The 27554-nt window shown below is 41.4% G+C and overlaps 1 protein-coding gene across 4 annotated transcripts in view; it reads left to right on the top strand.

Moving 5' to 3' along the window:
- SUGCT (succinyl-CoA:glutarate-CoA transferase) overlaps window positions 1-27554 on the top strand; it is a 475994-nt gene that overhangs the window by 387398 nt on the left and 61042 nt on the right. For 3 of the 4 annotated variants that reach the window (XM_053264039.1, XM_053264038.1, XM_053264045.1), the window contains exon 13: window positions 25706-25769. The exons of the other annotated variant lie outside the window; for it this stretch is intronic. In XM_053264039.1, coding sequence (XP_053120014.1) covers window positions 25706-25769 — 64 coding nt within the window. The remainder of the gene's footprint in view (window positions 1-25705; window positions 25770-27554) is intronic. 4 annotated transcript variants of the gene reach the window in all.

Raw genomic sequence — 27554 nt, 5'->3', positions numbered from 1 at the left:
TATGATATCCTGTGTAGGTGTTTTAGAGACAGTTCATAAGTTTCAATGAAGTTCAGAAAGAAGAGTGACTGAATCGTGTCTCTACTTTCCATTTTTTTGCTTACAAACTGCTTTCCATTTTTTGCTTACAAAGAATCCCATACTTCTTGGAGTTCATGAGTCTTAACTGTGGGTGAATTCTACTTTGGACATAATGGTAGAAGTGAGAGAAAAGTGAATTACTCAGAGAGTTTTTGGTAGCATATAATAATAACAACCGTGCCAGGTGGTGGAGTCCCTGGACATCTGGTGGCAAGTGGGCTACAGGACTCAGGATCTTCAGTTGAGCAACCAGGGCTGGTGACTGCAAGGTTACTGGAAGAAACGTCACTTAACTGGAAAAAATATACGAAAAATGTCAACAAGGAAATAATGATCTGCTATTACAAGTCTAGTCCAAACAGAAGAGGTTATTTAAAAAGAATGTACCAAATTTGGAAAGAGAAGCATCCAGATACAGAAATAACAGAACAAAGGCTAGCAGACCAGAGAAGATTCATAATAAGAAATAGAGTATTCACAGGAGTTGAGCTGGAAGAAATGCAAAGAGCAACACAGGCTCAAGATATGGAAGAATTACCACCAACTGAAGCAGTTGCTCAGGCGCAGGTGGAGGAGGTGTTGGAAATAGAAGATGCCACTGTTGCTGAACTGTTTCAAAATCAAAACCAGGCAACCTCCCCTATGCCTTCAACTCAAAAACCCAAATGCCATTTAACAGAAAAGCAACAAGAACTAAAGCAAAAAATAACTGAGCACATGAACCAAACAACTACCAGGGTTCGACTTCCAGCTCTAAAAACAGTTGCCAAAAACAACTTGCTCAGGCATTAAAAGAGATAAATGCTACACTTGCAGAAATAACAACCAATAATTTGCAAGAAACAAACCAACTAATGTACAGTGCAGCAACAATAACAACACAAGAGCTCAGATATAAGATCAGTGGACCTGTAAAAAAAGAAAGTAGTACATCACTTAAATGGAAGATTCGATTAGAAAATAAAATCTCCAGGCTTAGATCAGATGCTAGTAAATTGAAGGATATGAAAGACAAGAAGCTAAAGAATGAAAACACCAAACAGTATCTGATCCAAAAATACCACCTAGATTCAAGGAAAATTAGAGACGTCCTGGAAATAATAAAGCAGCAAATAACAGCAGTGTCAAAGAAGATTAGCAGATATGAAGCCAGAATTACACAACACAGGCAGAATCTCCAATTCCAGTCAAATCAGAGACGTTTCTAACAAAGCATAGAAAGAGAAACTGCAAGAAACCTCGAAACACCAAATAAAGAAGAAACAGTGCAATTCTGGGGGAGATTTTGGGACAATCTAATAGATTATAATTAAAAAGCAGACTGGGTGAAAGAGTTCGAAAAATGTAACCAACCAATGCAAGATCTAATAATAACACCAGAATTAATAAGTGAAAGAGCAAAGAAAATTAAAAATTGGACTGCATCAGGCGACGATGAACTGCATGGCTTTTGGCTTAAACACCTAACAAGCCTTCATAAACAACGATCAAAACAGTTCAATCACATTTTGCAAGGAGGTGATATTGAACAATGGCTAACAACTGGGAAAACTCATCTCATCATGAAAGACCCAGCAAAAGGTGCACTTCCAAGCAATTAAGAACCGATAACCTGCCTGCCAAACATGTTCAGATTATTAACTGGAATAATAGCAGATGAAGTAATGCAACACTTATTAACTAACAAACAGCTTCCAGTTGAACAGAAAGGACATTGCCCTAACACCAGAGGCACAAAAGACCAGCTTTTGATTGACAAAATGATTTTAGAAAATTGCAAGAGAAGAAAAACAAATCTAAGTGTTGCATGGATTGACTACAAGAAAGCCTTCGATTCTTTGCCTTACACATGGATACTAAAATGTTTAGAAACAACTGGTGTCAGCAAAAACATTCAGATATTTATAAAAAAAGCAATGAGCATGTGGAGTACACAGTTAACAATCAATGGCGAGACACTTGGACAGGTTAGCATTAGAAGAAGCATTTTCCAAGGGGACTCACTATCCCCTCTGTTGTTTGTAATCGCCATGACCCCACTTTCACAAATACTAAACAAAACAGGCCTCGGATACAAAACATCTAAAACATCAAGTCAAATCAACCATTAGCTGTACATGGACGATCTGAAGTTGTATGGAAAGTCCCAGTCAGAAATAGAATCTGCTAAACACTGTCCATATATTCAGTAGCAATATAGCAATGGAGTTTGGACTAGACAAGTGTGCTGCATTAATAATGAACAGAGGGAAAATAAGAAAAACAGAAGGACTAGAACTGCCCAATGGAAGCAAGATCAAGAACCTGGAAGAGAAAGAACATTACAAATACTTGGGCATTCTCCAGGCTGATAACAGCACACACAGTGAAGTTAAAAGAAAAATTGGAAGTGAATACATCAGGAGAGTTAGAAAAATCCTCAAGTCCAAACTCAATGGTGGGAACACCATACAAGCCATAAACACCTGGCTATACCTATTATAAGGTACAGTGCAGGAATAATAGAGTGGACCCAGGCAGAGCTAGAGACGCTAGATCGTAAGACCAGGAAAATAATGACCATCAATCATGCTCTGCACCCCTGCAATGATGTAGATAGGCTCTACCTCCCTCGCAGCTCAGGTGGAAGAGGAATGCTGCAAGTCCATCAAACAGTAGAGGAGGAGAAAAGAGGCCTTGAAGAATATAAAAAGGACAGTGAAGAAGATGCACTTAAAATGGTCAATAACGAGAAACTATTCAACACCAATGAAACAAAGCAGGCCTACAAGAAAGAACAAGTCAAGAACTGAGCAGAAAAATGGAAAAAGAAGCCCCTGCATGGTCAATATTTGCACAATATAAGTGGAAAATCAGACATCACCAAGACCTGGCTAAGGCTTAAGAATGGCAACTTGAAGAAAGAAACTGAGAGTTTAATACTGGCTCCACAAGAACAGCACTGAGAACAAATGCAATAAGAGCAAAAGTAGAAAAATCAGCAACAAACAGCAAGTGCCACCTTTGTAAAGAAGCAGATGAAACAGTGGACCACCTAATCAGCTGTTGTAAAAAGATCACACAGACTGACCAAAAACAAAGGCATGACAAGGTAGCAGGGATGATACACTGAAACATCTACAAAAAATACAAACTACCTGTAGCCAAAAATTGGTGGGACCATACAATTGACAAAGTTGTCAAAAATGAAGATGCAAAAATATTATGGGATTTCTGACTACAAACAGACAAACATCTGCCAAACAATACACCAGATATAACTGTAGTTGAGAAGAAAGAAAAACAAGTCAAAATAATCGACATAGCAATAGCAATAGCAATAGCACTTACATTTATATACCGCTCTATAGCCGGAGCTCTCTAAGCGGTTTACAATGATTTTAGCACATTGCCCCCAACATTCTGGGTACTCATTTTACCGACCTCGGAAGGATGGAAGGCTGAGTCAACCTTGAGGGGATAACAGAATAGGGGATACCAGGGGATAACAGAATAGAAGAAAAAGGAATAGAAAAAATCACAAAATACAAAGATCTACAAATTGAAAGGCTGTGGCAGAAGAAGACTAAAATAATCCCAGTAGTAATTGGTGCCCTAGGTGCAATTCCAAAACAACTTGAAGAGCACCTCAACACCATAGGGGCCACAGAAATCACCATCAGCCAATTACAAAAAGCAACTTTACTGGGAACAGCCTATATTCTGTGACAATATCTATAATAATAACAGCAACAACATTGACAATAAACTTCAGCCATCCCAGGTCCTTGGGAAGGACTCGATGTCTGGATAAAACAAACCAGTCAATAACACCTGTCTGACTGTGTTAATAATAAACAAACAAACAAATAAATTGCCTTACTTGTTAGCCACCCCAAAACAAATTGGTCTCTGGGCGGCTCACAATACAACATTAAAACATCATATAAACATACAACACGTTAAATCATAACAGACCAAAAGTGGAAAAAGAAAATATAAAATACAATACAAAGCTATTTAAAAACTCTTTAAAAATAGGTTAAAATTCAAATTTAAAAACCAAAAATGTTGAAAGGTGAGTGAGTGAACAAAAAAGTCTTTACCTGGAGTCTAAAAGAACAAAGTGATGAAACCAGGTGAACCTCACTGGGGAGGCTGTTCCATAAATGGGATGCAACCACCGAAAAGGCCCTCTCCCTAGTAGCCACCCACCTTTCCTCTTGCAGATAACCTCCAATGCAAACCAGTCCCTCTGCAGGAGCACTTCATTACACTGAGTCCTGCTTTATGTGACTTCCTCTCTGTTGCACAATTGGATCCAGTACCCAATAGGCTCATGTAATGTGTCCAGTTTACACTGGAGGCGGAGTGAGAAAGGGAAGGGCTCACACCATTATTCCGCCACACTTATGCAACCCCACACCACTTCAATGTGTAATGTGGCTCATAGTGAATTACTGTAGATGTCTGGGAGTATTTGTTTTAAAACTTTCCTTATTTACTTAGTAGACTGAGTATCTCACTCAGGAAAGAAACTGATGAAGTCCCTAGCTGCTTAGCATCTGCAGTGTAGAAGCATGAGACACACTTGGACCATTCAGTGGGCCTTGCTGGCAATATAAAATGAATAGTGCAGTTGAAGCCCAGGGCATTTTGCCAGTTTGACAATTACCATTAGTACATCGGCTTCCCTCTTGTTTATACTGCCAGAGACCTGTGTTCTTCTTCATTAGTTAATGTCCCTCACAATGGTACTGATTAAAGAGATGTGTATTATGCTTGCCTTTTTCCAGTGGCCATGAGTGATACAATGGGCCTCAGAAGAGGAAACTTTCTGAAGACAATTCCACTGGTACGTGGAAGAAAGAAGACAGAGACTGCATGCAGAATCCCTTGTTAGACTTCTGCATGCAGAATCCCATAGTAGACTTTTGGATTTTACAGCTGGTGTAATTGTATCTCAAGTCAGTTTGCAAGAAAATCATTGAATGTATTTGGGGCTCACATCAAGAAATAGAGTGGTAGAAGAATCTTCTCTGGAGAAGGAAAGCAGTGGTGGCACCAGAAAAAAATAATTGAGGGGGCGCAGAAGGGGCAAAGTGCATTTAGTAGTAGCAGTAATAGTATGTTTATTGCGGTCACAGACCAGATTAAAAAACAATAACAATTAATAGCATTAATAAGAAAATTCAAGCATTTCAAAAGTTTACAAAAACCCCAACTGTTCAAATTACCAATACAGTCTTTACGGACCTTTGATGCCACAAAACAGAACATTATCTTAAATTACAGGTTTAAAACTGGCCAGCATAATTTCCAAATAAAATTGGTCTGTGTGACCAGGATAAATGGCTAAAATAGGAGCAATAAATTTGGTACGAGCGTCCTTATAAAACTGGCAGTAAAGAATAATATGGGTGATAGACTCTATAACCCCTGAGCCGCAAGGACAACAGTGCTGATCATAAGGAAGTTCTTTGAATTTACCTGATAAGTACTGCCGAAGGGAGGCAAAGTGCATTTATGAGTGGGTAAGCTGTGTACCACATATTAGATTTCTGAATCAGAAATGGGGTGGTGTGAGGTGGCAGGCCACTTTTTGAGGGGCACTTGCCCACCTCCCCCTGCCCCCGAGCCACCCTTGAAGGAGAGACAGTTAAAATGAGCTGATATATTGAGACTCATTAACTCATAGGAACATAGGAAGCTGCCATATACCGAGTCAGACCATTGGTCCATCTAGCTCAGTATTGTCTTCACAGACTGGCAGCAGCTTCTCCAAGGTTGCAGGCAGGAATCTCTCTCAGTCCTATCTTGGGGATGCTGCCAGGGAGGGAACTTGAAACTTTCTGCTCTTCCCAGAGCAGCTCCATTCCCTGAGAGGAACATCTTACAGTGCCCACACATCTAGTCTCTCATTCATATGCAACCAGGGCAGACCCTGCTTAGCTAAGGGGACAAGTCTTGCTTGCTACCACAAGACCAGTTCTCCTCTCCATTCATTACTACTCAATTCATTACTACCAATGCACCACTACTTTGTACATCAGTGTCATATAAGAATACTTCTACTTGAACAAAACTAAGCCTCAAAAATAGAGCCATTTGAATGGCTTTAACCATTTAAAGAATTCATTCTTTAAAGCCCTTAAACTTCCTGACTCCAGACTGCCTTAGGGACTGCATCTCTTGACACCTCATGAATTAAGCGGCACCAATTCTTCAGGTGGCACTGCTGTCACCTGTGAGACTGTCCTCTACTAAGAACCTTGCTTTTTCGGTGGTGGCACCTGCATTCAGCAAATGTTGCTTGAGTAGAATCTGTCAGCTTTTAACAAGTTTTTCATTTTAAGAACTGCATTTTGTCTGAATAGTTTTAAGTCTTATTCTATGATATTAATTTTATTTGTTGTAAGCCACTTTGAGGGCCTTTGTGCTGGTAAAGTGGAATATAAACAAACAAACCACACCTTATTCACCTATCTGAAAGAAGAAGCCTGTTTTCAGCCTCCTATACTCGATGACAATTTTTAAAGTAATAACATCCATGTTGTATTCTGTGTGTCAAGTTGTTAATATGTCCAAAGAACATTGAAGAAGTTCCTCCTATGATAGATGGCATTTTTTATTATTGTATGATGGAAGCCTGTCACTGTGTATGGTATCCCAGTCTGGCTGAACCATACTGTTGTTGGATGCTCAGGAGATGGCAGTGTTTAACTGTCAAAAAGGTTTTCCACCTTGTCCCACTTTTTCATTACTGAATAGCCATAGAATCTTCCTCCCTTTGAAAGATTTTCAACAGATCTTTAATACAAAGCCTGGCTTTTCTTGCAGTAAAAACGAGAATAAATATATAATATTAATATAATTTACAGCAAGTACTTCAGCATTCAATTTACCTTTATTCCTCTTTCACAATTGTATAGTTGGACTCTTGATTAGCCTTAACTCTTTCTTGCAGTTTAATTGGTTCAATTGGAACATAGTTCCTTCTGTCCAGAGTCGAATGCAATGTTATGCCATTTTTCAAAAACTAAGACTTACATTGTATTGAATTAAAAATCTTTGGTAACATCTCAAAATTCCGTACTGCATTATAATATCTTGTGCATGTTTCTTACTTGCAAGCAGACCTTATGCACAGTACAGTTTGACATAGATTTAGGAGATCTTTAAAGTTGCTTTTGCATGCTTTTCCTTGGATGTTTTTTTCATTGAATAAAAAAGTTGCTGAACTTTATTAGGCTCTTTCTAAGTTAAAAATTCGTTTTAGATAATGGGCTTCTGGCAGGGAAGTCAAATGATGGTCTAAAAAAACCCACACATTTGCACACATTTTGGATCTTAAGCAGAGGCAAGAGGGATTGGTTCTTGGTGGGGGCAGGGTGGAATCAAGCAGAACAGGGGTTCCTGTGAAGACCTTAAGAGGTAGGAAAGCTCATATGAGAGGAGTAGCTACTCTATTAGGCCTTAGCGATCCTTAAATGCTTTTAGCAATGCAAATAAATCTGGAATGCATTGTGTTAGTTATGGACACTGTTTTGCCTGCAAGTCACTGCTCATGTATGTTATCCTAAAAGCCAGGGAAGGCAATGTGGATTTTAAATTTCATACTTATTCCAACCTATAAAAACTGGAATAAATGCTTTCTGAACAAGAAAAGGACAACTCCTGTAGTGTTGAGAAATGTGTTAAACAGTGAGACTTCAATCTAAGCGAGGACTGACGAGGTGGTTAAAGGGATTACTTTGCATTTATATTTTTATATTTGTAATAATTGAGATTAATGAATGAGTTGCGCTGTTGATTTTTTGATGCATGACTTGTGTCTGAATTCTGTTTTGTGAGAGGCTGCTGGTTCCCGGTTAGCGATTCTTCTTTCATTGCTTGCTAAACCCATTAATGTCAATTTCATTGCAGATTTCTAGACTCCTGTCTCTTGTCTTCATTAGTCTCTCCCTCTGTCTGTTAAATCCTTATGATGATTTGGGGAGCATTTTAAACAAATTACTATGCTGCTAAAATGGGGTGGAGGGAAGAGAAGCAGGCAAGAAAGAGACATGACACCAACAGGTACATATTGTAATTTTTCCGGTAATAACATATGGTTTTATGTCTTCTCTTCCATTCATCAGAAAGTTTTGGCATTAATTAACATGAAGGAAAAAACATCCGTTGAAAGTCATCGCAAGCAGAGAGCAGTAACATGAGACTGATGTATTAGTATGTGTTGTGTTTCACTGTATAAACATATACATTTTCAAAATACAGTTGTAGCATTTCTCCAAATTGTAATCCATCAAAAATGATATGTTGTTTCCCCCTTCTGAAAAATGAACCGTTAGCATTTCTGGCTTCCTTCCCATGGCTAAAAATGGGAAGAGACTGCTGCTTTAGATTTGCAAACTAGTGTTTCATTCTTCTCAGTTGTTTAAGTAATGGTGACTTCAGTCCTGTGCACACTGATTTAGGAGTAAGACCCACTGAACACACTGGCTGACATCCAGAGCAAGACACCATGGACATATCAGGAAGGCATGCCCATGCTGCAGGAAGTCTCCCCAATACTTCTGGGTTATGCAGCCCTCAGGGACATATTTTGGGTGACATAGAGCACTTCTAGAGGCACTGAAATGTCAAAGCACTGAAATTTGCCCCCCCCCCCGGTTAGGAGGGCCAAAAATGGATCTCAGTGTACATCCCCCCGTGCATCCCCCTGTTCATTTATGAAAAGTGTGCAGTCTGGACATGGCTGGCCATGGGTGTGTGTGTCCATGAATGAGACAGTGCTTATCACTGCAGAGAATTTCCTAGGGAGACTGGCTAAGGTAGGAGCCTAACAGGCGCTCTCCATCTTGGGGTAGCCGAGTTTGAAACCCCCAATATTTTGAACCAGCTTCCCCAATGGAACTTTGATTATCCTGAAGACCCCAAGGCAAGACAGCCAGGGATCACCTTTGACCTGGTTACTTAGTTGCACTTCTGACTTGAGCACTAAAACCATGAAATCATGCCTCCTGGATCCTTCAAAACTTTAGAGTCAACCAGCCCAAATCCCTAAAGCCAACACTTTATGTACAAAATAATCCCATCTTCCTGACTAGCTCTTCTAAAACACATTGTTTTTTTGTTCCCCACTGAAGACCATTCCCATTAACCCAGAGGAGTATTGATTTAGCACATAGCCTTTACTAGACAAAGCATCTTTTACCCTATAAAACAGCCAGCCAAAAAGCCACAAACTCTGCAGCCTCTGGAATTCGTCCTAGAGGTTGTTGCCCAGTCATCTCATCCTTTCTTTATCAGAGAGAACCTGGCTTCCTTTTCATTCGTGTTGGGTAAGTTGTACAGGGACAACCCCTCCTTCCTCTGCTCCTGGGAATTTTCCTCTTTCCTCCCCAATTCCCCCTTCCCTGCTAGGGATGTGTATGGAACCAGTTTGGCCAGTTTAGTTTTAATCTAAACCAGATTTGAACTGACCCGGCCCAGTTCCATGTCCACACAAACCAGGTCCGGTCCAGTACAACCATCAAACAGGGCTGAACAGGATTGGGGGATATACTTGTAAAGGGGAATCCAGCGAGGATTCCACTTTAAAAGTACAGGGGGTGGAGGACCCTTTCAGGGGTCCTTTCAGGGGTAAGGGGTGGCCAGGCCAGGGCGGCGAGCGAGTAGGTAAGCTGCTTACCTGGCCAGTGTGGCTGCCTATGCCACAGCTTGCCTCCACTTGCCCTCCCAGTGGTTCCAAACAGCATGCTCTTCCCTCTTTTACTGAACCAGCCTCACCCAGTGGGTAGACCAGTCAACCGAGGTGGGCCAGGGTGGAGGACTGGTGTACCCGCCAACCCCAATTGGTAGACCATCACTCCCCAGAAAAACAGCACTCCAAAATGGCACTCAGAACACTCAAAACACTCAAAACATTTAAAGTTTGTTTTGTCGAAACAGCTGGCTTGGCCACTGTTTCGATGAAACATTTCAAGCACTTTGCATTTTGAGCCTGAAACGAAATGCAAAATCCCTTTTGTGCATATCCTTAACAGGTACCGTTATTCACGTTACATTGCACACAGATATAGCGGTACACTTCCTATCTATATGATGCTCTTGAGGTGCCTATACCCAGGTTCATGTTTCAATTAACTTCATTTGTGGTCATTCACACAAATACATGTTCAAGTGTACAACTCCCATAGTGCATAGGGCTATGAGGTTTTTTTAAAAAAAAAAAATTGTGAGAGCAGCAGTTCAGATATGCTTATGACACCCAGCTCTACCTATCTTTTAAGTAAGCAGACACCAGGGAGGCAGTGGATGCTCTGAACCTGGGCTTGGAGACTGTTCCAGACAGGATGAGGCAAACAAGCTGAAACTCATTCCAGATAAGACGGAAGTGTTCTGGGTTGGTAGAACTGATAATCCGAGTAATGAGGTAAATCTGGTCTTGGAAGGGGTCACGCTCCCCCGAAAGACAAAGTCCGCATCCTGAGGATGCTTCTGGACCTAACGCTGTCCTTGAAGGCACAGGTGGCAGCAGTGTGCAGAAGTGCCTTCTACCTACTACGGCTGGTACGCCAGCTGCGACCTTACTTGGAGAAGTCGGACCTGACCTCAGTCACTCATGCGTTGGTAATATCCAGATTGGACTACTGCAATGCATGCTATGTGAGGCTTCCCTTGAAGACTGTTTGGAAGCTTCAGCTGGGTCAGAATGATGCCGCAAGGATGCTTGTGGGTGCGAGTCACTTCATGAGTATTACACCCATCCTGCATCAACTTCATTGGCTACCAGTCTGCTTCTGTGCTAGATTCAAGGTGCTGGTATTGACCTTTAAAGCCCTACACGGCTTGGGACCGGGGTACCTGTCGGACTGCATTCGCCCATATGAATCTGCCAGGGCCCTCCGATCATCATCTCAGGCCCTGCTCATGACCCCACCACTAACAGAGATCCAGTTGGCAGGGACTAGAGACAAAGCCTTTTCGGTTGTGGCACCTCGGCTTTGAAAAGCCCTCCCTGAAGAGCTTCGCCATGCTCCCTCCCTCAGTGTTTTTATAAAACATCTTAAAACACACCTTTTAAAGGAGGCTTTTTAATATCATTATTTTGTCATATCTGGTAGGTTCTTTAGCTTTTTATAATTTTCAGTTTTAATTTGAACCTAATAATTGTTTTTAATCTGACTTTTCTTTTAAAAAATAATAATTTTATTACTTGTATCTGTGTCTATGTTATAGTTGTAAGCCGTCCCTAGCAGTATTGCACTGGAGGGGTGGGGTATAAATATTTTAAATAAATAATAAATGAATAAATAAACTTGGATATGAAAAATAACTTGTAACTGAACCAAGTTAAAATATTTATGTCATTGTGTGAGAATTCTGTCTCTATCTGTATCTAAATACTCCACTCAATAACGTTTAGAAATCTTCCCACAGGAGACTAATCTATTAAGCTTACTATATCATGGCCAAAGGAATGGCCTTATTGATATTCCATATTTTCCTACTCTAGTGTATCCTACTTCTCTTAGTTATACCCTCATGCATCAAACTAAAGATTTCCTGTCTACCTGGGTACTGACAGATATTAAATATTCGTAAACTACAATCTCACCTATGCCTGTGAGTTAGCCAGACATATAATGAAAATAGAAAAGAAATTATACACACAAACACTCTGGCTGACTTACAGGCATCCCTATAATTTTACATGAATTGTACAGAACAGGGGTAGGCAACCTTGGCTCCCCAGCTGTTGCTGAATGACGACTCCCATAATCCCCAGGGTTACCTACCCCTGGTATAGGATGTTGTCTTTTCGTGCTAAGTTGTGAACAGGTGTTCCAGTTGTACCTGAAAATGAAAAATATCCACTGCACATTTTTCCGACTTTGGAAAACATCTTCGACATGCTTACAGCTTGGGGTAAAAGTTCGAAGCCAGTTTGTTTTACCCTGATGGCCTTTTAAAAAGTTGCTTTAAGAGAGCATGGATTTTCTAAGCTTGTATTCTGTGCCCTTTCTTTCTTAAGACGGGGGGTGGGATAAGATGGCTCATAACGCCTGTTGAAAACACAAGAAAAGCACCATTTCATTGTATAAAGAAACTGTATCTGGTGATTAGTGGATACGAATGGTAAATGTTTGACCATAGTTTGCATAGTTTCAAAAATGCATAGTTTCGTATTATTTGTATATTAGAAAGGAGTATAAAAATGTAAATGAAAAAGTTTGATAATCTCTTGGGGGGGAAACCCCAACATGAAGATATGATTGCTTCTTTTTTTGAAACAATTTATCAAAAAGTAGATAGTGATTGTTTTTAATGTTGTCTCCCTCTCTTCTGGAATAGTTTTGTAGGACTTCCTTGGCATATGAATCCTTGTTGACATATTTGCCTTATTTCATGGTATATTGATTTTTGTAAATAGCACAAATAGGTCAAGAGCATATGCTCAATTCATTTACGCTGTGAAAAATCATACTCTCGGTGTAGAAATGTAAAACAGTCTTTTCTTCCATAGCTAGACTTTGCTGAGGTCCAGTAATAACCATGGAACTGAGACTGAAGACTATGGGGCTTTTCACACGGGCAGACAATCGGGGGTAAGCTAGCGTTAAGCCAACCATCCCTGCAGACAGATTGTCCCCAGCCGCGTCAGGCCACCACACACACAATCACCACGGCGGCAAACAGTGCTGCATTCCAGAGGCCGGGGCCATCCCACATGAATGCAATGCACACTGAGCGCAATGCATTGGGGGATTCCCCCCGGGAGACTAGCACTCTAGGCACTCATTTCTGTGTCAGCGCAAGTTGTGAGTAGCCCAAGCTGACACATGATCCCGGAGCTGGGGTTAATGGTGTGCTCTCTTTGTAAACCCAGGCTAAGAGCCGGGCTTTGGTGCTGGGTTTGACTCCATGGCACTGCTGGGATCTGCATGGATCCTGGAGATTCTCACAGGCAGCGAAGCTCAGGCCTGGATGCTCATGAAAACAACCTCTGTGATTCAAATCCCATTGAAAATTATTGAAACTCTACATATTAGTAAAGCTGCTCCTTTCAGGAGCCTGATTTTTGCTGGTTGTGAGAATGGCCTCATTAAGTGCCTGTTATGGAGATTCGCCCTGCACACAAACATGTTCCAATATGCTGCATTTTGCAACAGTTTGTAAGATTCACATTTCATAGCAATATGTCCCTATTTGCCAATTCACCTGAATGGAAAAAATAGGGACAAGTTGGCTGGTATGACATTTGTGAAGCTTTTCATCACTACAACTCTGGAGGAGTGAATGTGCTAATTAGGACGGACTCTTAAGATCCCTCTCTGAAACCTATGATCCAGGAGTAGACAACCTTGGCTCTCCAGCTGCTGTTGAACTACAACTCCCATCATCCCCAACCACAAATTATTAAAATAAATTAATGATGGGAGTTCTTCAACAAAAATAAGTAGCTTTGCTGCTTGAGATGCCTTAAGACAGGGGTTCTTAAACTTTGATCCCTAGATGTTATTGGACGACATCCCACCCAGCTTGTCGTTGGTTGATGAGAGCTGTAGTCCAATAACATCTGGAGACCCAAATTTGAAAATGCCTGCCTTAAGAGATATGCATGTCACGTACATTGAGGCTATTTTCATGATGGGGGGAAATCAGGCTAAGGGAGCCCAGCCCAGTTTCCCCCCATCATGAGAACCACAGGCCTTGTGGGAGAGCCCAGTGGTTCCACGGTGGCTAGCCCACCTAAAAACCCCTCCCCTTAAATAAGATTAACAGCGCGAACACTCTGTTAACCTTATTTGCTTGATCATGTGTCGGGGTGGGGGGGAGAGGGGATGGAGGACCCCAGGAAGGAACCACACACTCACACGGGGCTTTCCTGGGGCTCTGGGGGCTGGGGCACCGCACAGTGGTGCTTTCCTTCCCCCAACCCCTGGAGCTCCCGAGGGAACCACGGCCGAGTGTGGGAGTGCCAGACTGAAGCTTGTGTGCTGGGAGAACGGGCTAAGCAGACTGCCCGTGAACGAGGAGAGCGGGCTAAGCCCGCTCTCCCTGGATAACCCCATGAGCCTCTACACACTGATTGTGTATAGAGCCTCTCCATGTTGTAATCCTTACAGCAGCTGGTGAAATGTTTTATTAATATTATTAGTATTTTATTATTATTTATCATCATTCTCCTTCTTTGTCGATTTTTAAATCTTTATTGAAGACTTTTCTTTTTCGCCAGGCTTTGACCCTGTAGTTTATCTATCCCGCCCCCCGCTGTTAGTTACTTTAGTTTTATTTAGAATGTAATTTTAATGCTGTCTTCTTTTGCATGTTTTTGTACACCGCCCAGAGTCTTCGGAGTGGGCAGTATATCAAATGTTTCAAATAAATAACTAAATAAATAATCAATCAATCAGTCAGTCAGTCAATCATTCCTATATTGTAGATGGGGAGCTGAAGCTGAGAAAGAATGGGTTGCCTAAGGCCATGCTATCTAGTGGCAGAGGCGGGATTTGTACCAGGACTTGGTGATTCATAGTTCAGTCTCTAGGCTATGCCAGCTTTCATGATATAAGCATGTACATGCACTACTTTGCTCGTATCATGAAGGCTGGTGCAGTGTAGTGGCTAAGACACTAAGCTGCAGCTCAGGAAGTCATGCGTTCAGATCTTCCCTCTGCCATGAACTCACTAGGTGGTCTACTGCTCTCTACATGTGCCAGTTTTTTTTGTTAGGCACAGAGCCAACCTCATGCACAAGGAAAGGGGCAAGGCTTACAACTGCTCTTGACTTCCTGACTGTATGTCTGAGATGTAAGTCGTGAAATTAGGCTTGTAGCTAAATGATTCACTCTGACTGCTCTTGGATTTACTTACTTATTTACAATAGTGTGCTGCTGGTCAACTTACAACAGTTCTCAAAAGTCATACCATGTCTTCATTCAAATGCTTTATGTCTTTTACTGAGGCAATGAGGGTGTCTGTACTACAAATCTGAGCCAGTCTGTTTAATTGGCATGGCTTGGAAACTGTAGTTCTGTGGAAAAGGATTTGAATCGTTTCCTCAGAACTTTCAACACCCTCATTAAATAACAATTCCCAGGTTTCTTTGGGAGCAGCCCTGAATGTGGCATCAATGATGAACCAGTTTAATGTGCGATGTAGATATACACAAAAAGAAGGCAATGAGGAAAGAAGTATATTTGGAGGAAGAAAAGGAGAACAAGTCATATGTAGCAGTTTAACTTAGTATTTGTTCACTATTTTTTATATCTTCTAGAGGGAACATGGAGTGGAACACAAGTGAGAAAAATTGTTCTAGACAGTTTAATAAAAATATATGAGCTTTCAAATGTAAAATATGTCATGCTGTGAGACACAGATATAGATACATTATTTATGTTCTGATGCAGTGGTCCCCATATGGGAGATAATAAAGCAGATAGATTATATGTCGGATGTTCAAGATCACATGTTTACCAACTGTAGGGACTTAAATAGCTTGAAAACTTAACTGCTTAGTTCTGTATTATTAAATTGTCCGTTGGGCAGGTGGCGTACCCTAGCTGCCTTTTATGATGTATCTACCCTGCTATGAGTGTATAAATATTAATCATCATATAAAAAACTCTTACCTAAGTGCGATGTAACCAAATTCTAATCCTCTTCCAGACAATCCAGGAAGGCAAGATTTGATGTATTTCTGGTTTTGCAAGTGGGGTTATGGGGGATATCCAAAACTCCATAGCTGTTTAATTCTAAAGAGAATGGGAAAATGCCTTCCCCACATCTCAGATAATAGTTTTACTTCAGTGGAATTTCAGCACGCTTCTCAAAGGTGGAGAGCAAAATTCAGTGAGTATAAACTTTTTAAAAAGTAGTTGATTTTCCAAGAACGGCTTGATCCAGATTCCATGAACTTTGTTCTAGGAAATAATTGAAAGTTTTGCCAAAATGTATATGTGAATGTGTGTGAATGCCTAAAGATTTTTAATTTGATTTTCAAAATCCAGGGCTTCACTCTTAAAAACTATAATTTCCCCCCTTGATGGTAATTAAAATGCATTGGGAAGGTGTTCAGCAATACATTGGAACTCTTCTCACGATCATTGTAGGCCTACCTCTGTGTAGGTCTGTGCGGAGAGCGGGTTTAACTCACCCTCCCCGCAGACGACCAAGCTCCCTTCCCTGGGCGGGTGGATGGCCCGCCCAGATGACTGGCTGCGCTCCTGGCAGCTCCGGGGGTCGGGGTCCCGGGACATGCCACCACACATCGCTTCCCCGAGCTCCAATAATATACTGTGTGAGTGCAATAATATACTAATACTAAATAATATAGTGAGTGCGAGCTCCAATAATATACTGTGTGAGTGCAATAATATACTGTGTGAGTGCACTTAATCTGATTGATTAAGTGCCGTCAAGTCAGTGTCGACTCTTAGTGACCACATAGATAGATTCTCTCCTGGATGATCTGTCTCCGACCTTTAAGGTCTCTCAGTAGTGCATTTATTGCTGTTGTAACCACCTTGCTGCTGGTCATCGTCTTCTTCTCTTTCCTTCAACTTTCCCCAGCATTATGGACTTCTCAAGGGAGCTGGGTTTTCGCATGATGTGTCAGAAGTATCCAGAGGGTTTAACTCACCCTCCCTGCAGACGACCAAGCTCTCTTCCCTGGGTGGGTGGATGGCCCACCCAGATGCCTGGCTGCGCTCCCGGCAGCTCCGGGGGTCGGGGTCCCGGGACATGCCACCACACATCGCTCCCCCGAGCTCCAATAATATACTGTGCGAGTTTGAGCCTGGTCATTTGTGCCTTGAGTGAAAATTCTGGATTGATTTGTTCTATTATCCATTTGTTTGTTTCCCTGGCTGTCCATGGTATCCTCAAAATTCTTCTCCAGCACCAAAGTTCAAAAGCGTCAATGTTTTTTCTTTCTTGCTTCTTCAAAGTCTACCCTCTACTACTGTTTTAATTTACTCTTTGCTTCAGGCCCAATTCAAAGTTTTTGAACTTTAAGTTGTAAGTGGCTTAGGACTTGGTACTGAAAGGACTGCCTACTCCCATGTGTACCCACCATATACTTTGTTCATCATCTGAGGCTTCACTTTGGGTGTTCAGACTGCTTGAATGTGGGCATGCACAAGAAGCAGCATTTTCGCAGTGGTGATGTCAATTCTTTGGAACGGCTTGCCCATGAAAGTCAGAAAAATTCTCACACTGAACACCTTTAGTCATATGGTGAAAATCTGGCTCTTTAGAAAAGCCTTTGGTCCTGGGTGATTCTCTGGATGTTAGTTATTTTGTATAGCTACTGTGTTTTGCTCTGCTGCTCTGTTATTGTTTTGATTGGGCTTGATGTACGGTTTTATTTTGTTTTTTTAAGTCACTAGATTGTTTTTAATGGGCTCCTTGTAGACTACTTTGAGTTCTATGGGGGAAAAGTGGTATAAATGCCTTGTAAAACAAAACAAAACTGGAGAAGTGTGAAGATAGTTTATGTTTAATATGCCCAGGTATATTTTTGAACCTCTAGAATATCTAGTTAGTATAAAAAGTCCTACTTCTAAATATTTCTCAATGTTTCTTTTCTAAAAGAAAAGCTCAATGTTTCTTTTCTAAAATTATAACCTGAGTACATAATATGTTTTGAATGCTTATAAAATTAACAGCTTTAAAAGCTACAACTCTTTTAACTGACATTTTCAAAGATCCCAAAGGGTATCAGACACAACCCTTTATTTATATTCATAAATGGTTGACTGTTCTTTTTAATTGTGCACCTTTTTTGTTATATTAGAGCTTAGAGTAACTGTTTATAATAGCTAGTTAATCAAAGTCCAGAGAATTAGAAGTTTATATTGCAAATGAAGATAAAAACAGAATTAGAACTCCATGTAACTATAATTCCATGGCTGCCAGGATGAGTGACAGCAGAGTACACAAAGGTGCACGACTGATATATTTGCTTTACTGCAACTTACATAATGCATAGCCTCTGGCAGTGGGAGGAGGGCTGTGGGTCTGCAAGAAGCCATCAGCATCCCTACACTGAAATCTTCTTTCCAGACATGTGGTGGCAGCAATTTTTGTGTCTCTACCCTCCCTCCAAAAGCCCTTTCCATTGGTATAAATATGTTCCTGTGAGCTGTGCGACCCTCAGGAACAGATTTATATTGGAATTGAAGGGAGAGATGTGGAAATCGCTCTCTCTGCCACAAACACATATTTGGACTACTGCACAAAGATGCCTTCAGTGCAAGGACACTGTTAATGGAACTACACTGAAGTCTTCTTGTGGACCTGCGGTCCTCCATGATGCATCACTAGAGGGCTGCACATCATCATGTAAGCCATTGTCTCCTGGCAGAACTAGGTTGATCTGAATATTTGCACAGTAGCTACAGAAGGGAAAAGCTAGTAAGTGTGGGAAGTGGTGAGGATTTTTTTTTTTTTTTTAAGCCCTGTGAACAGGCCCAAGTATTTCCACTTGGGCACTGGGATTCTCTGTTTTTTTTTCTTTTACACAGCTTAGGAGGCTGCTTCAAAGGGTCTCCAGACCTTCCAGGATGACTTTTCAGGGATGTGAGCGCCTTTAGTGAGAAGAGGACCCCAGAAGCTTCAAAGTGTACACAGAAGCTCAGCCTGCCTCTCATTTGATCCTTCCCTGTATATTTTTAGGCTTGGGCATTGTGATTGGTTCATGCACGTCATCTATTTCAGGCATGGTCAAGCATAATGGGCACCTTAAAGCTGACACACTGGCTCCAGCATAAATATAAATGATGTATAAATAAACTACAGCATTTACTTGGCAGATGAAAGATGGATGGTGTACTTAAGAACATGCTCTTGGGGATACATTGCAGTGTTGGAAAATATATACTTACTGATTATATACTTTTTTCATGGAGAAACAGGTGAGGCCTCTGGGCTGTCAAAAATCAAGTGTAATATGAATATAGATGTGCCGTGCTATTGTTGTTGTGTCTTTTACTTGCTCTTATGTTAGGCAGTGTGCTGATGAGGGCTCAAGACTTCCTCACTATTAATATTGTTATTTCTTTTACAAATGTGCAGTTTTATAGCAAACATGTGTACAAAAAGTTGAATATGATTTGTTCAACAGAAGAGCGACTATAGTGGAATCCTACAACGTAGGACTACTCCGTATTAGAAAAGGTTGGTGTTTGAGTCACATATTATTACAATTATTCTTGTATGTAGAGACATGGAAGTATGTGGGAAATGATGACTTATAAAGAGGAGCACATGTTGTGAAGATGCTTTGACAAACCTCATCAATGGACTCATTGATGAGAAGCCAACAAGCACCCAGAAGGGGAATGAGAGAGCGCCACTATTTTTGTCTCTTTGACATCGCATTAGTGACTCTTTTTGTGGTATGAGGTCTCATCTGCTCATTTTTCAACATCTGGGGAACTGTTAAGCTACCTACTTATCTTCATCATTTGATGTGCATGTTTTGAATGAACAGCAAAAGTTTATCTCCATAGCAGCAAAATATCTGTTGCTACGGCGGGGCAGGGTATTGTATAGAGAAAAAACTTGCAAAGACCTCTGAGGTTTGCATGCAGCTCTGTTGGATCTGCACACTAAACCACATTGCACAATCACTCTTTCCTTCAGGATCCATATCTGTGATGGCCAGGTCCAGCCTTCCAGTGTCAGAGACGGAGAGCACTGTGTTTCCACTTTACATTTCCCCTTGTGAGTGAATGACAATCATCCACGTATATGGCAGAAATTAAAGAGCCGTGCTTGGGAACACCACACCACTCAGTGTCGGGGAGTCTAAGCCTGCTCTTACCCCTGCCCCTGATGACCCCTGTGATAGAAAATCCAGGCTGCAATAGCCCCATCCTGGGCTGCATTTGTGTTTTGGTCATATTAGAATGTGATGGAATGTTTTGATATGGATTTTAGATAGGTAGAAATGGAATATCCCAAAGTCCTAAATGGCTTGGGCCCTGGGTATTTAAGAGAATGTCTTCTTCATTATGAGCCCCACCGCCCATTGAGGTCATCTGGAGTGGTCCATCTCCAGTTGCCGCCAGCTCAGCTGGTGGCCACATAGCGACGGGCCTTCTTGGTTGCTGCCTTGAGATTCTGGAATGCGCTCCCTACTGAAATACGATCCTCCACATCTCTGGCAATTTTAAAAAAGCATTTGAAAACCCACCTCTTCACCCAAGCTTTTTCAGCTTTTTCCATTTTTAGGTTCTAATTTGTTTTTGATTTTTAAATTGTTTAAATTGTTTTAAGTTTTGTGTATGTTTGAACTTGTTTTATGTTATTGTTAACCGCCCAGAGACAAAGGTTTGGGGCAGTGTACAAATCTGATAGATAGATAGATAGATAGATAGATAGATAGATAGATAGATAGATAGATAGACAGAAATATACTAGCAGCTAAATAATACATTGAAAGTGCTTATACCATGTGGTTTGTTCTTATATTTGCATAAGTATTGATACACTAATCCAGATTAGTTGCTCTGGATGTCACACTGTGTTTGACAAATGAGCCTAGTTTGGTGTTCCTTTTCTTAAACTATATTTTAAAGTATAACTTCCTGCTTGTGTTTTTTCTTGTTTTGCATTAATTCATAATATGAATGTTATGATTATTATTTGGTTGATATTGCATCGCTATTGCAGTGAATGCCAAAAACAGTGGGAGTGCTGCTTGCACAACCGCTGCTTCTGATCAGGAATGGGGCTGCCTTACAAAGCTTTATGTCTCTGTAATGTCAGCCTCTGGATGACATCCAGACTAACGCTGCACTAGTGCCACAACAAAGCTGCACACACACAAGTAGGCCATCTAGCCATACAGATGCTCAGAGTTGCTCAGTCCTTTGCGCTCTCCGTCAGTTTGTGCAAGTGCATCCAGGACAGCCGAACAGAACGTGGACCTTTCACTGCAGGAGGCACACCACTGGTTGCACACCTTGTTTGTCCCTTTAAAATATTTATATTCTGCTCCTCCAGCACAATGATGTTTGGAGCAGCTGGCAACAATAATCTCAATAAAACAACTTACAGTTAAAAATGATAATAAATTGGCAGCAAAGTAGGACAGGAAGGCTAGCTCAGTGCTAGTCTGGACGGCCAAGCTCTGGATTGATGCAACATCCTTGCGCTGGTTTAACACATTTGCAAAAGCACAGTGTTCGTCTGGATGTCTGCCATATTGGCAGCATATTTGCCAATATCTTGATAGCTCAGTACACAGGTGAAGGAGGACTATTACCAAATGTATGTTAACCATGAATATCAACACTCGGAGGCTGTTCTCATGAGCAGCTAGGGCAGCGAAGCCCGGGCTTGGCTGCCCGTGGGAATTGGCAGGAGCCAAGTGGCTCGGGTGGCGCCTTGGCAGTACACCTGGTTAAGAAGCTGGGCTCTTAAAGGAGGTCAAGGGAGCAAGTGCTCTCTTAACTCCGTTGAATTGATTGTCTGTCAGCACTGGTTGCTTTCAGTCGGTGCTGAAACACTGACAGGCACCCACCCGTCATTGGGGGGGGATATCCACAATGCACTGCACACTCGTGGTGTGGGATTTCCAGGGGCCGGGATGATGCATCCCAAATCCCGCACCTCCACGCTGCCTGTGGCAGCCGTTTCGTACACCCAGCACGATCCGTGAGCCTAGCAATTCTATATTGCTCATCTGTGGGGAAGGCGAGCTTCTGCTGCCTTCCCCACCACCCTCCCTCAAGCCCTCTCAATTGTGAGAATGGGCTCTCTGCATTAGTTCTTTAAACGTGAGAGAATGGGGGAACAAGGGCTAAAATATATATTACTTGTATGTGAAAGTTCACAGACCTGTGAGGCTTCCATATTCTTAAGAGCAAATAGAGCAAGCTTTTAAACATATAATCATTAACTCTGTCCAGGAAAACAGTAAAATTAGCCCTTGACATTGTTTTTCCCTAGTCATTTTCTCTCAGTTTCACTTAAGTTAGAGTAATATATCCTTGTGGGTGTTTTCAGCACAAGCCAAGAGGAAATGATGGCACGGTTGATAACATGCATGGTGAAATGTATTAAATTTCCTTTGTGCTTTACTTAAATATAATACATGGCACAATGAAATAAATATTGCATGAAGTAGGTTGTAGATAATATCAGGCAAAGTACTATTAGCCATACATTAATTGTTGACCACTTGATTGGGTGAAAAACTCCAGACACAAAGATTACACTAAATACTGTCACATGGGAATAGTCACAAATAAATGGCAAAGCTTCTACAAGATTGATATGTACTTGCATAGTTACTCATTCTCTCTATTAGAAAAGGAAGGGAACTCAGTTTCCACCAGCCTACTTAAAGCTCAGAATTAATCTGAGCAATACCTAGGTCTCATGGATGAGACAGCAATGGAGTTGCTTTGGAAATCCTAGCTGAGGAGCAGCTTGACTCCAATCTAACCCATCCTAACTCTGGCTGAAACCATTTTATTTGATATCCTAGACTGCAAGATGAGGATGTGTAACACAATTAGGACAGCTGGAGGGATTCCGGTGGGTCACTGATGATCATCATAATCTGTGATTAATCATAATGGCCCACATGATGTGCAGCTATCTCCATAATGCATGGCTTCAGGGTATTTGAGGACTCAAAGGCAATCCTGACACTATTCAGAAGCAGTGGTTGTGTGAAACCCTAATCACATTGTTCCGTCTTCCATCTGGTATCCCAACACCATTGGCTGGGCAGTGAGAGTATGGGAACTAATAAAATGATCAGAGTGTCGTACATGATCAGAGCTTCCAAATGTTAGAATGTTTCAGTCATTTTTAAAGTAAGCAGGTTTACTACCCTTACGTAGGGACAAATTCATCAAAAAATATTGAGGGTTAATGAAGGATCAACTGACTTTCTCCTGAGAAAGAGTGGGCCGGTTCAGATGACATATGGAACCGTGGGTCCAGTAGACCCACAATTCCGCTTCCCCCACTCTCCTGTCTGAGTTCAGACCTACTGCAGTCTTGCTGACTACAGTAGGTCTGCAGAGAGGTGGAAGAGCTGGCTATGCAGCCTTCCTTCTGTCTTGAAGAAGAGCCCTTCAGCCAATAGGAGCCAGAGCGAGGGAGGAGCTTCCTTCCTCAACCCTGGTTTAAGGAAAGCCTAACTTCAATCCCTGGATTGGATGGACTACTGAAACGCAGTTATCGGCAGCATAATTTACTACAAACCGAATGTAACAATTGCAGTTAGGGCGAGGGAAACAGCGTGCTCATTTTCTATCTTAACTGCAGTGCCCTGGGTTCAGATGTTTGGGTAGCAAAACTGGAGGTTAGCAGACTTCCAGTTTTGTATGTCATCTGAACTGGCCCCATATGTCTTCAAACATATGAGTGATAAAGGATACCATCTTTTTCTACACAGCTATTTTTATTTTCTTTCTGCCAGGGGCATAGCCAGGGAAGAGGAGGCCTGTGTTTGCCCCTCAGAGTGAAGGAGATAATGAAGAAAATAGGGAGGGGTGGACCTGGGTGTCCCAGATTCTTTGAACCCATCCGCTACACCCCTGCTTTCTGCATATAGATGATATAGATATAGAAACATATGAGAGAGAGAGAGAGTGCATCCCTCTTGTTGCTCTAAATGTTACTAAGGCACTGTGGAACCAGAGTATAGGAAAGTGGTTTCCTGACACCACTCTTGAAGAAGCAACTAGAAAAGTAAACTTGAACTGAAAACATTTTTGACAGATAAAAGGAAGCATGTAATGCAGACTGGTAGACTTTATAGTAAACTAGGAAGAAGAGAAGTACAGTAGTCTTGCCAGTTCATCTGGAATCAGACAAGGGAAAATAGTGCACAGAATTGAGAAATATTTTAGCAAATTATATAAGAGAAGCAATTTACAACAGCTAAGATGAATCTGAAGATGCAAAAATAGATGATGCTTTTGATTTCTTTGTTATGCTTCCCCTAGAGTTCTTTTGGTTTGGCAGGTGCATTATACGATAATTTTGCAAAGAAATCAGGAACCTAATGAAGTTGAATGTATTTTGAAATGGTTTGAAGTCTTATGTGGAGAATGGAAAATGTCACTCTCCCAACGTGTTAAATAGTATTTATTCCATGTTCATTGTATGCAGATGATGTGTTACGGATTTCTGAGACTCACAAAGAGTTACATAGATTCTTGTCTACTTCTGTAGGCCTAGAAGCGAATGATGCTAAAAATGATTTTCAAAATGGGAAAAGGGAAGGTTTATATGATGGTTTATATGAAGGTTTATGTGATATTATTATTCCATCATTTATATGATGGAATAAACCAGTGTACAAACAACTGTGGAGGGGATTCTGTCTCTCATAGTGAAATGGGAATGTGGGCAATGTGGGCATCCATCATCAAGCCAAGGTGGAACTAATACTCCTGGACAATGCTGAGTTATAGGGGTGGGGGGAATGGAATTGTCTCTAATTTTTTAAATATTATAACACACCATTCTGAAGTTGTCTTTAAGAAAACTATTGGTCTTGCAAAAAAGTGCACCTGGTAGATTCCTTCGTATTCAGAACTTGGGATGATAAACATATCTGTTTCATCTTAGATAGAGATAATAGACTACTGGTTAGTAATGCAAGTTTCTTTACCTAGTAGACTGCCAAAAGCTATGATTGTTGGATAAACAAGAAATATCGGAGTCCCAGGAGTGCCATTTGCTATTTAAGTAGTGTTGGTGGGAAGATTCACAGCATGATTCAAAGCATGGCTATTCTGGATCATATTCAATATTAAATTGCAGAAAAATAATGACTAGCATCCAGAGCAACCCCTCCTCGTCACCGCAGCTCCAGTCTCTGTAAAAGCCAGGGGACCTTCTGGAATGGCTTTGAACCCAGTAGAAGGCGCTGCAGCTGGAAGGGCAAATTAGCTGTTCCGAAAAGTGGTGGCAGTGGTAGGAAAGCGACAGTGCACATGTGGCCTATGTGACTCTGGCCATGTGCAGAATTCTCATGACTCTGGCCATGTGCAGAATTCTCATGACTCTGTCCATGTGCAGAATGGCTATGTGACTCTGGCCACTGTGCAGAATTCTTGTCGGCTGGTTGGCAATACAGAAGCGCCTCAGAAATCATCAATATTTGTGCTTTTCACTGGATGTGATTCCCCTACCTTCCTAAATATTTTAAAATTAATTACATTTATGTTTCCATGTATATCACGCTCTTCCTCGAAGGAGCCCATGATGGTGTACATGACTATGTTTATCCTCACAATAATCCCATGGGGTAGGTTAGACTGAAAGACAAGTGAATGGTTGAATGGGGATTTGAACTTGGGTCTTCCCAGTCCTTGTCCAACACATGCAGTTTTGTTCTCTCAATTAGGTGATATTTTAAATTGCAATAGTTTAAATGCAAATACGATAGTTGAACGGATTAGTAGCAACTGTGAAATACAGGAGAACTGACCAGCTGTCATTCCTCCATGCATAAAGCTAATGTATCCTGCCCTCCTCACTTGAAGTAGCTGGATTGTGGCCAATATTTTTTAATTCTATCTTTCTGTATCACTAACTGTGATGATTTCTGAAGAACAGTTACGGTTATTGTGTTATTATATTTGATTTTTCTTTTTAGGTTCTGCACAATGGGCTTGTTATGGAGATGGATCATCCAACAGCAGGAAAGATTGCTGTTCCAGGTTGGCATATTTGTTTGTTTTCTGCAAGATTCTGTGCCGAGTCAGTTTCAGGTACTATTGCCCTGTTCCACTGGGGGTGAGGCATGTAGAAACAGGATTCTGCATGAGCTGGAATGGAACTGCGCACACACACGCACACACACACGCGCACACACACGCACACACACACACACACACGCACACACACGCACACACGCACGCACGCACACACACGCACACACACGCACACACACACACGCACACACACGCGCACACACACACACACGAACACACACACAGTGTGTGCGCAGTATCCAGTGGTCAGTGTCCACACCCAGTGTTCAGGCTTCATGTGCAGTAGTGAACGCTGGGTTAATTTTTGACAATGGAAGGAAATCTGTTCCCTGTCCTGAATACAGTGTCACTCTCTACTTTGAAAACAAGGGATTGACATTATCAAAGTTGGCTTGCCAACATTCTGTTGGACAGGTCAGTGTTTATAGATCTCTGGATCGGGGCCTATATGCCCTAGTATTTCAATCATCTGAGTGGGCATTAGACTGACATTAGACACCGGTAGTACTTCTGTAATCTTGGATGTTTAGCAAGGTGGATTCAGATCAAACTTAGATTCTCAAGAAAGGAGGTCAACTAACCTCTGTAAACATAAGCAGTTGCTGAGGATGGTGTGTATTCTAGCTTGGATAATTCCTTGTTGTCCATTGTCCAGCTGTTTCTGAATTATGTCAGAATTCTTCAAGCCTCCAGGTGGAGGGAGTTCCATAGCTATGGCATAATCACCAAATATATATCTCAGTGCCTTATTGCACTGGGATCAATGAAGAGGTGACACACAAACATTTGGGTAAAAGGGGCACAGACAAATGCCTGGCCCAAACTTATTAAGCAAACTGATAACAGATGCGTCAAGTGGGGTAAAGGCACCTGGAAGGGAGAATGGAGGTCTTCTCTGGGGCAACCCAGAGAGACCATATTATGTCCATTTTGAAACAACTGCACTGGCCGCCGATATGTTTTTGGGCAAATTACAAAGTGCTGGTTATTACCTTTAAAGTCCTGAATGGCTTAGGTCCAAGTTATCTTAGAGAGCACCTTCTTCTGCACTATCCCCACTGCACGTTAAGGCCATCTGAGGAGGTCTGTCTTCAGCAGCCACCAACATGTCTTGTGGCAACTCAGAGGCGTGCCTTCTCTGTGGCTGCTCCTGGGCTGTGGAATGCAATCCCGGCAGAAATCCGCAATCTGAGTTCATTATTGGCCTTCCAAAGAGCCCTTAAGACTTATCTGCTTGGCCTGGCCTTCCAGGGTTTTTTAACTGTTTTTAAACTGTGAAGGTTTGGCCTGGTTTCCCAGGGTTTAAAAAACTGTTTTGTTTGTTTTAATAATGGTTTTATGTTGTTTTTATATTTTTTGATTTTAACAGTTAATTGATTTTAGTGTTGTTTTAATGTAAACCGCCCTGAGCCATTTTTGGAAGGCCAGTATAGAAATCAAATAAATAAATAAATAGAATACCACCAAAGTGTATTCTCAGTTGTTTTATGGTGCCCAATTAGGTCCACCTCGAAACTTCTCGAATTTAGAAGTTTTGCAAACTAAATACCTGAGATCCTTATTAGCTGTCCCTCATTGTATTCTATCGGTGGTACTGAGAAGAGAGGTTGGCCTGCTACGAATGGAATCTGGAGTCTGGAGAACTATTTTCCTATTTTGGTTAAAATTTATGTCCTCCAGCTCAGGCTTGGCTTCCCTCATTAAGACTTATTCCTTTAAATTTAAACGGTT

Source organism: Hemicordylus capensis, chromosome 6 (assembly GCF_027244095.1).
Source record: "Hemicordylus capensis ecotype Gifberg chromosome 6, rHemCap1.1.pri, whole genome shotgun sequence".
Lineage (NCBI taxonomy): Eukaryota > Metazoa > Chordata > Lepidosauria > Squamata > Cordylidae > Hemicordylus > Hemicordylus capensis.
The sequence above is the reverse complement of the archived record's forward strand: the minus strand, read 5'-3'. Positions and strand labels throughout refer to the sequence as shown.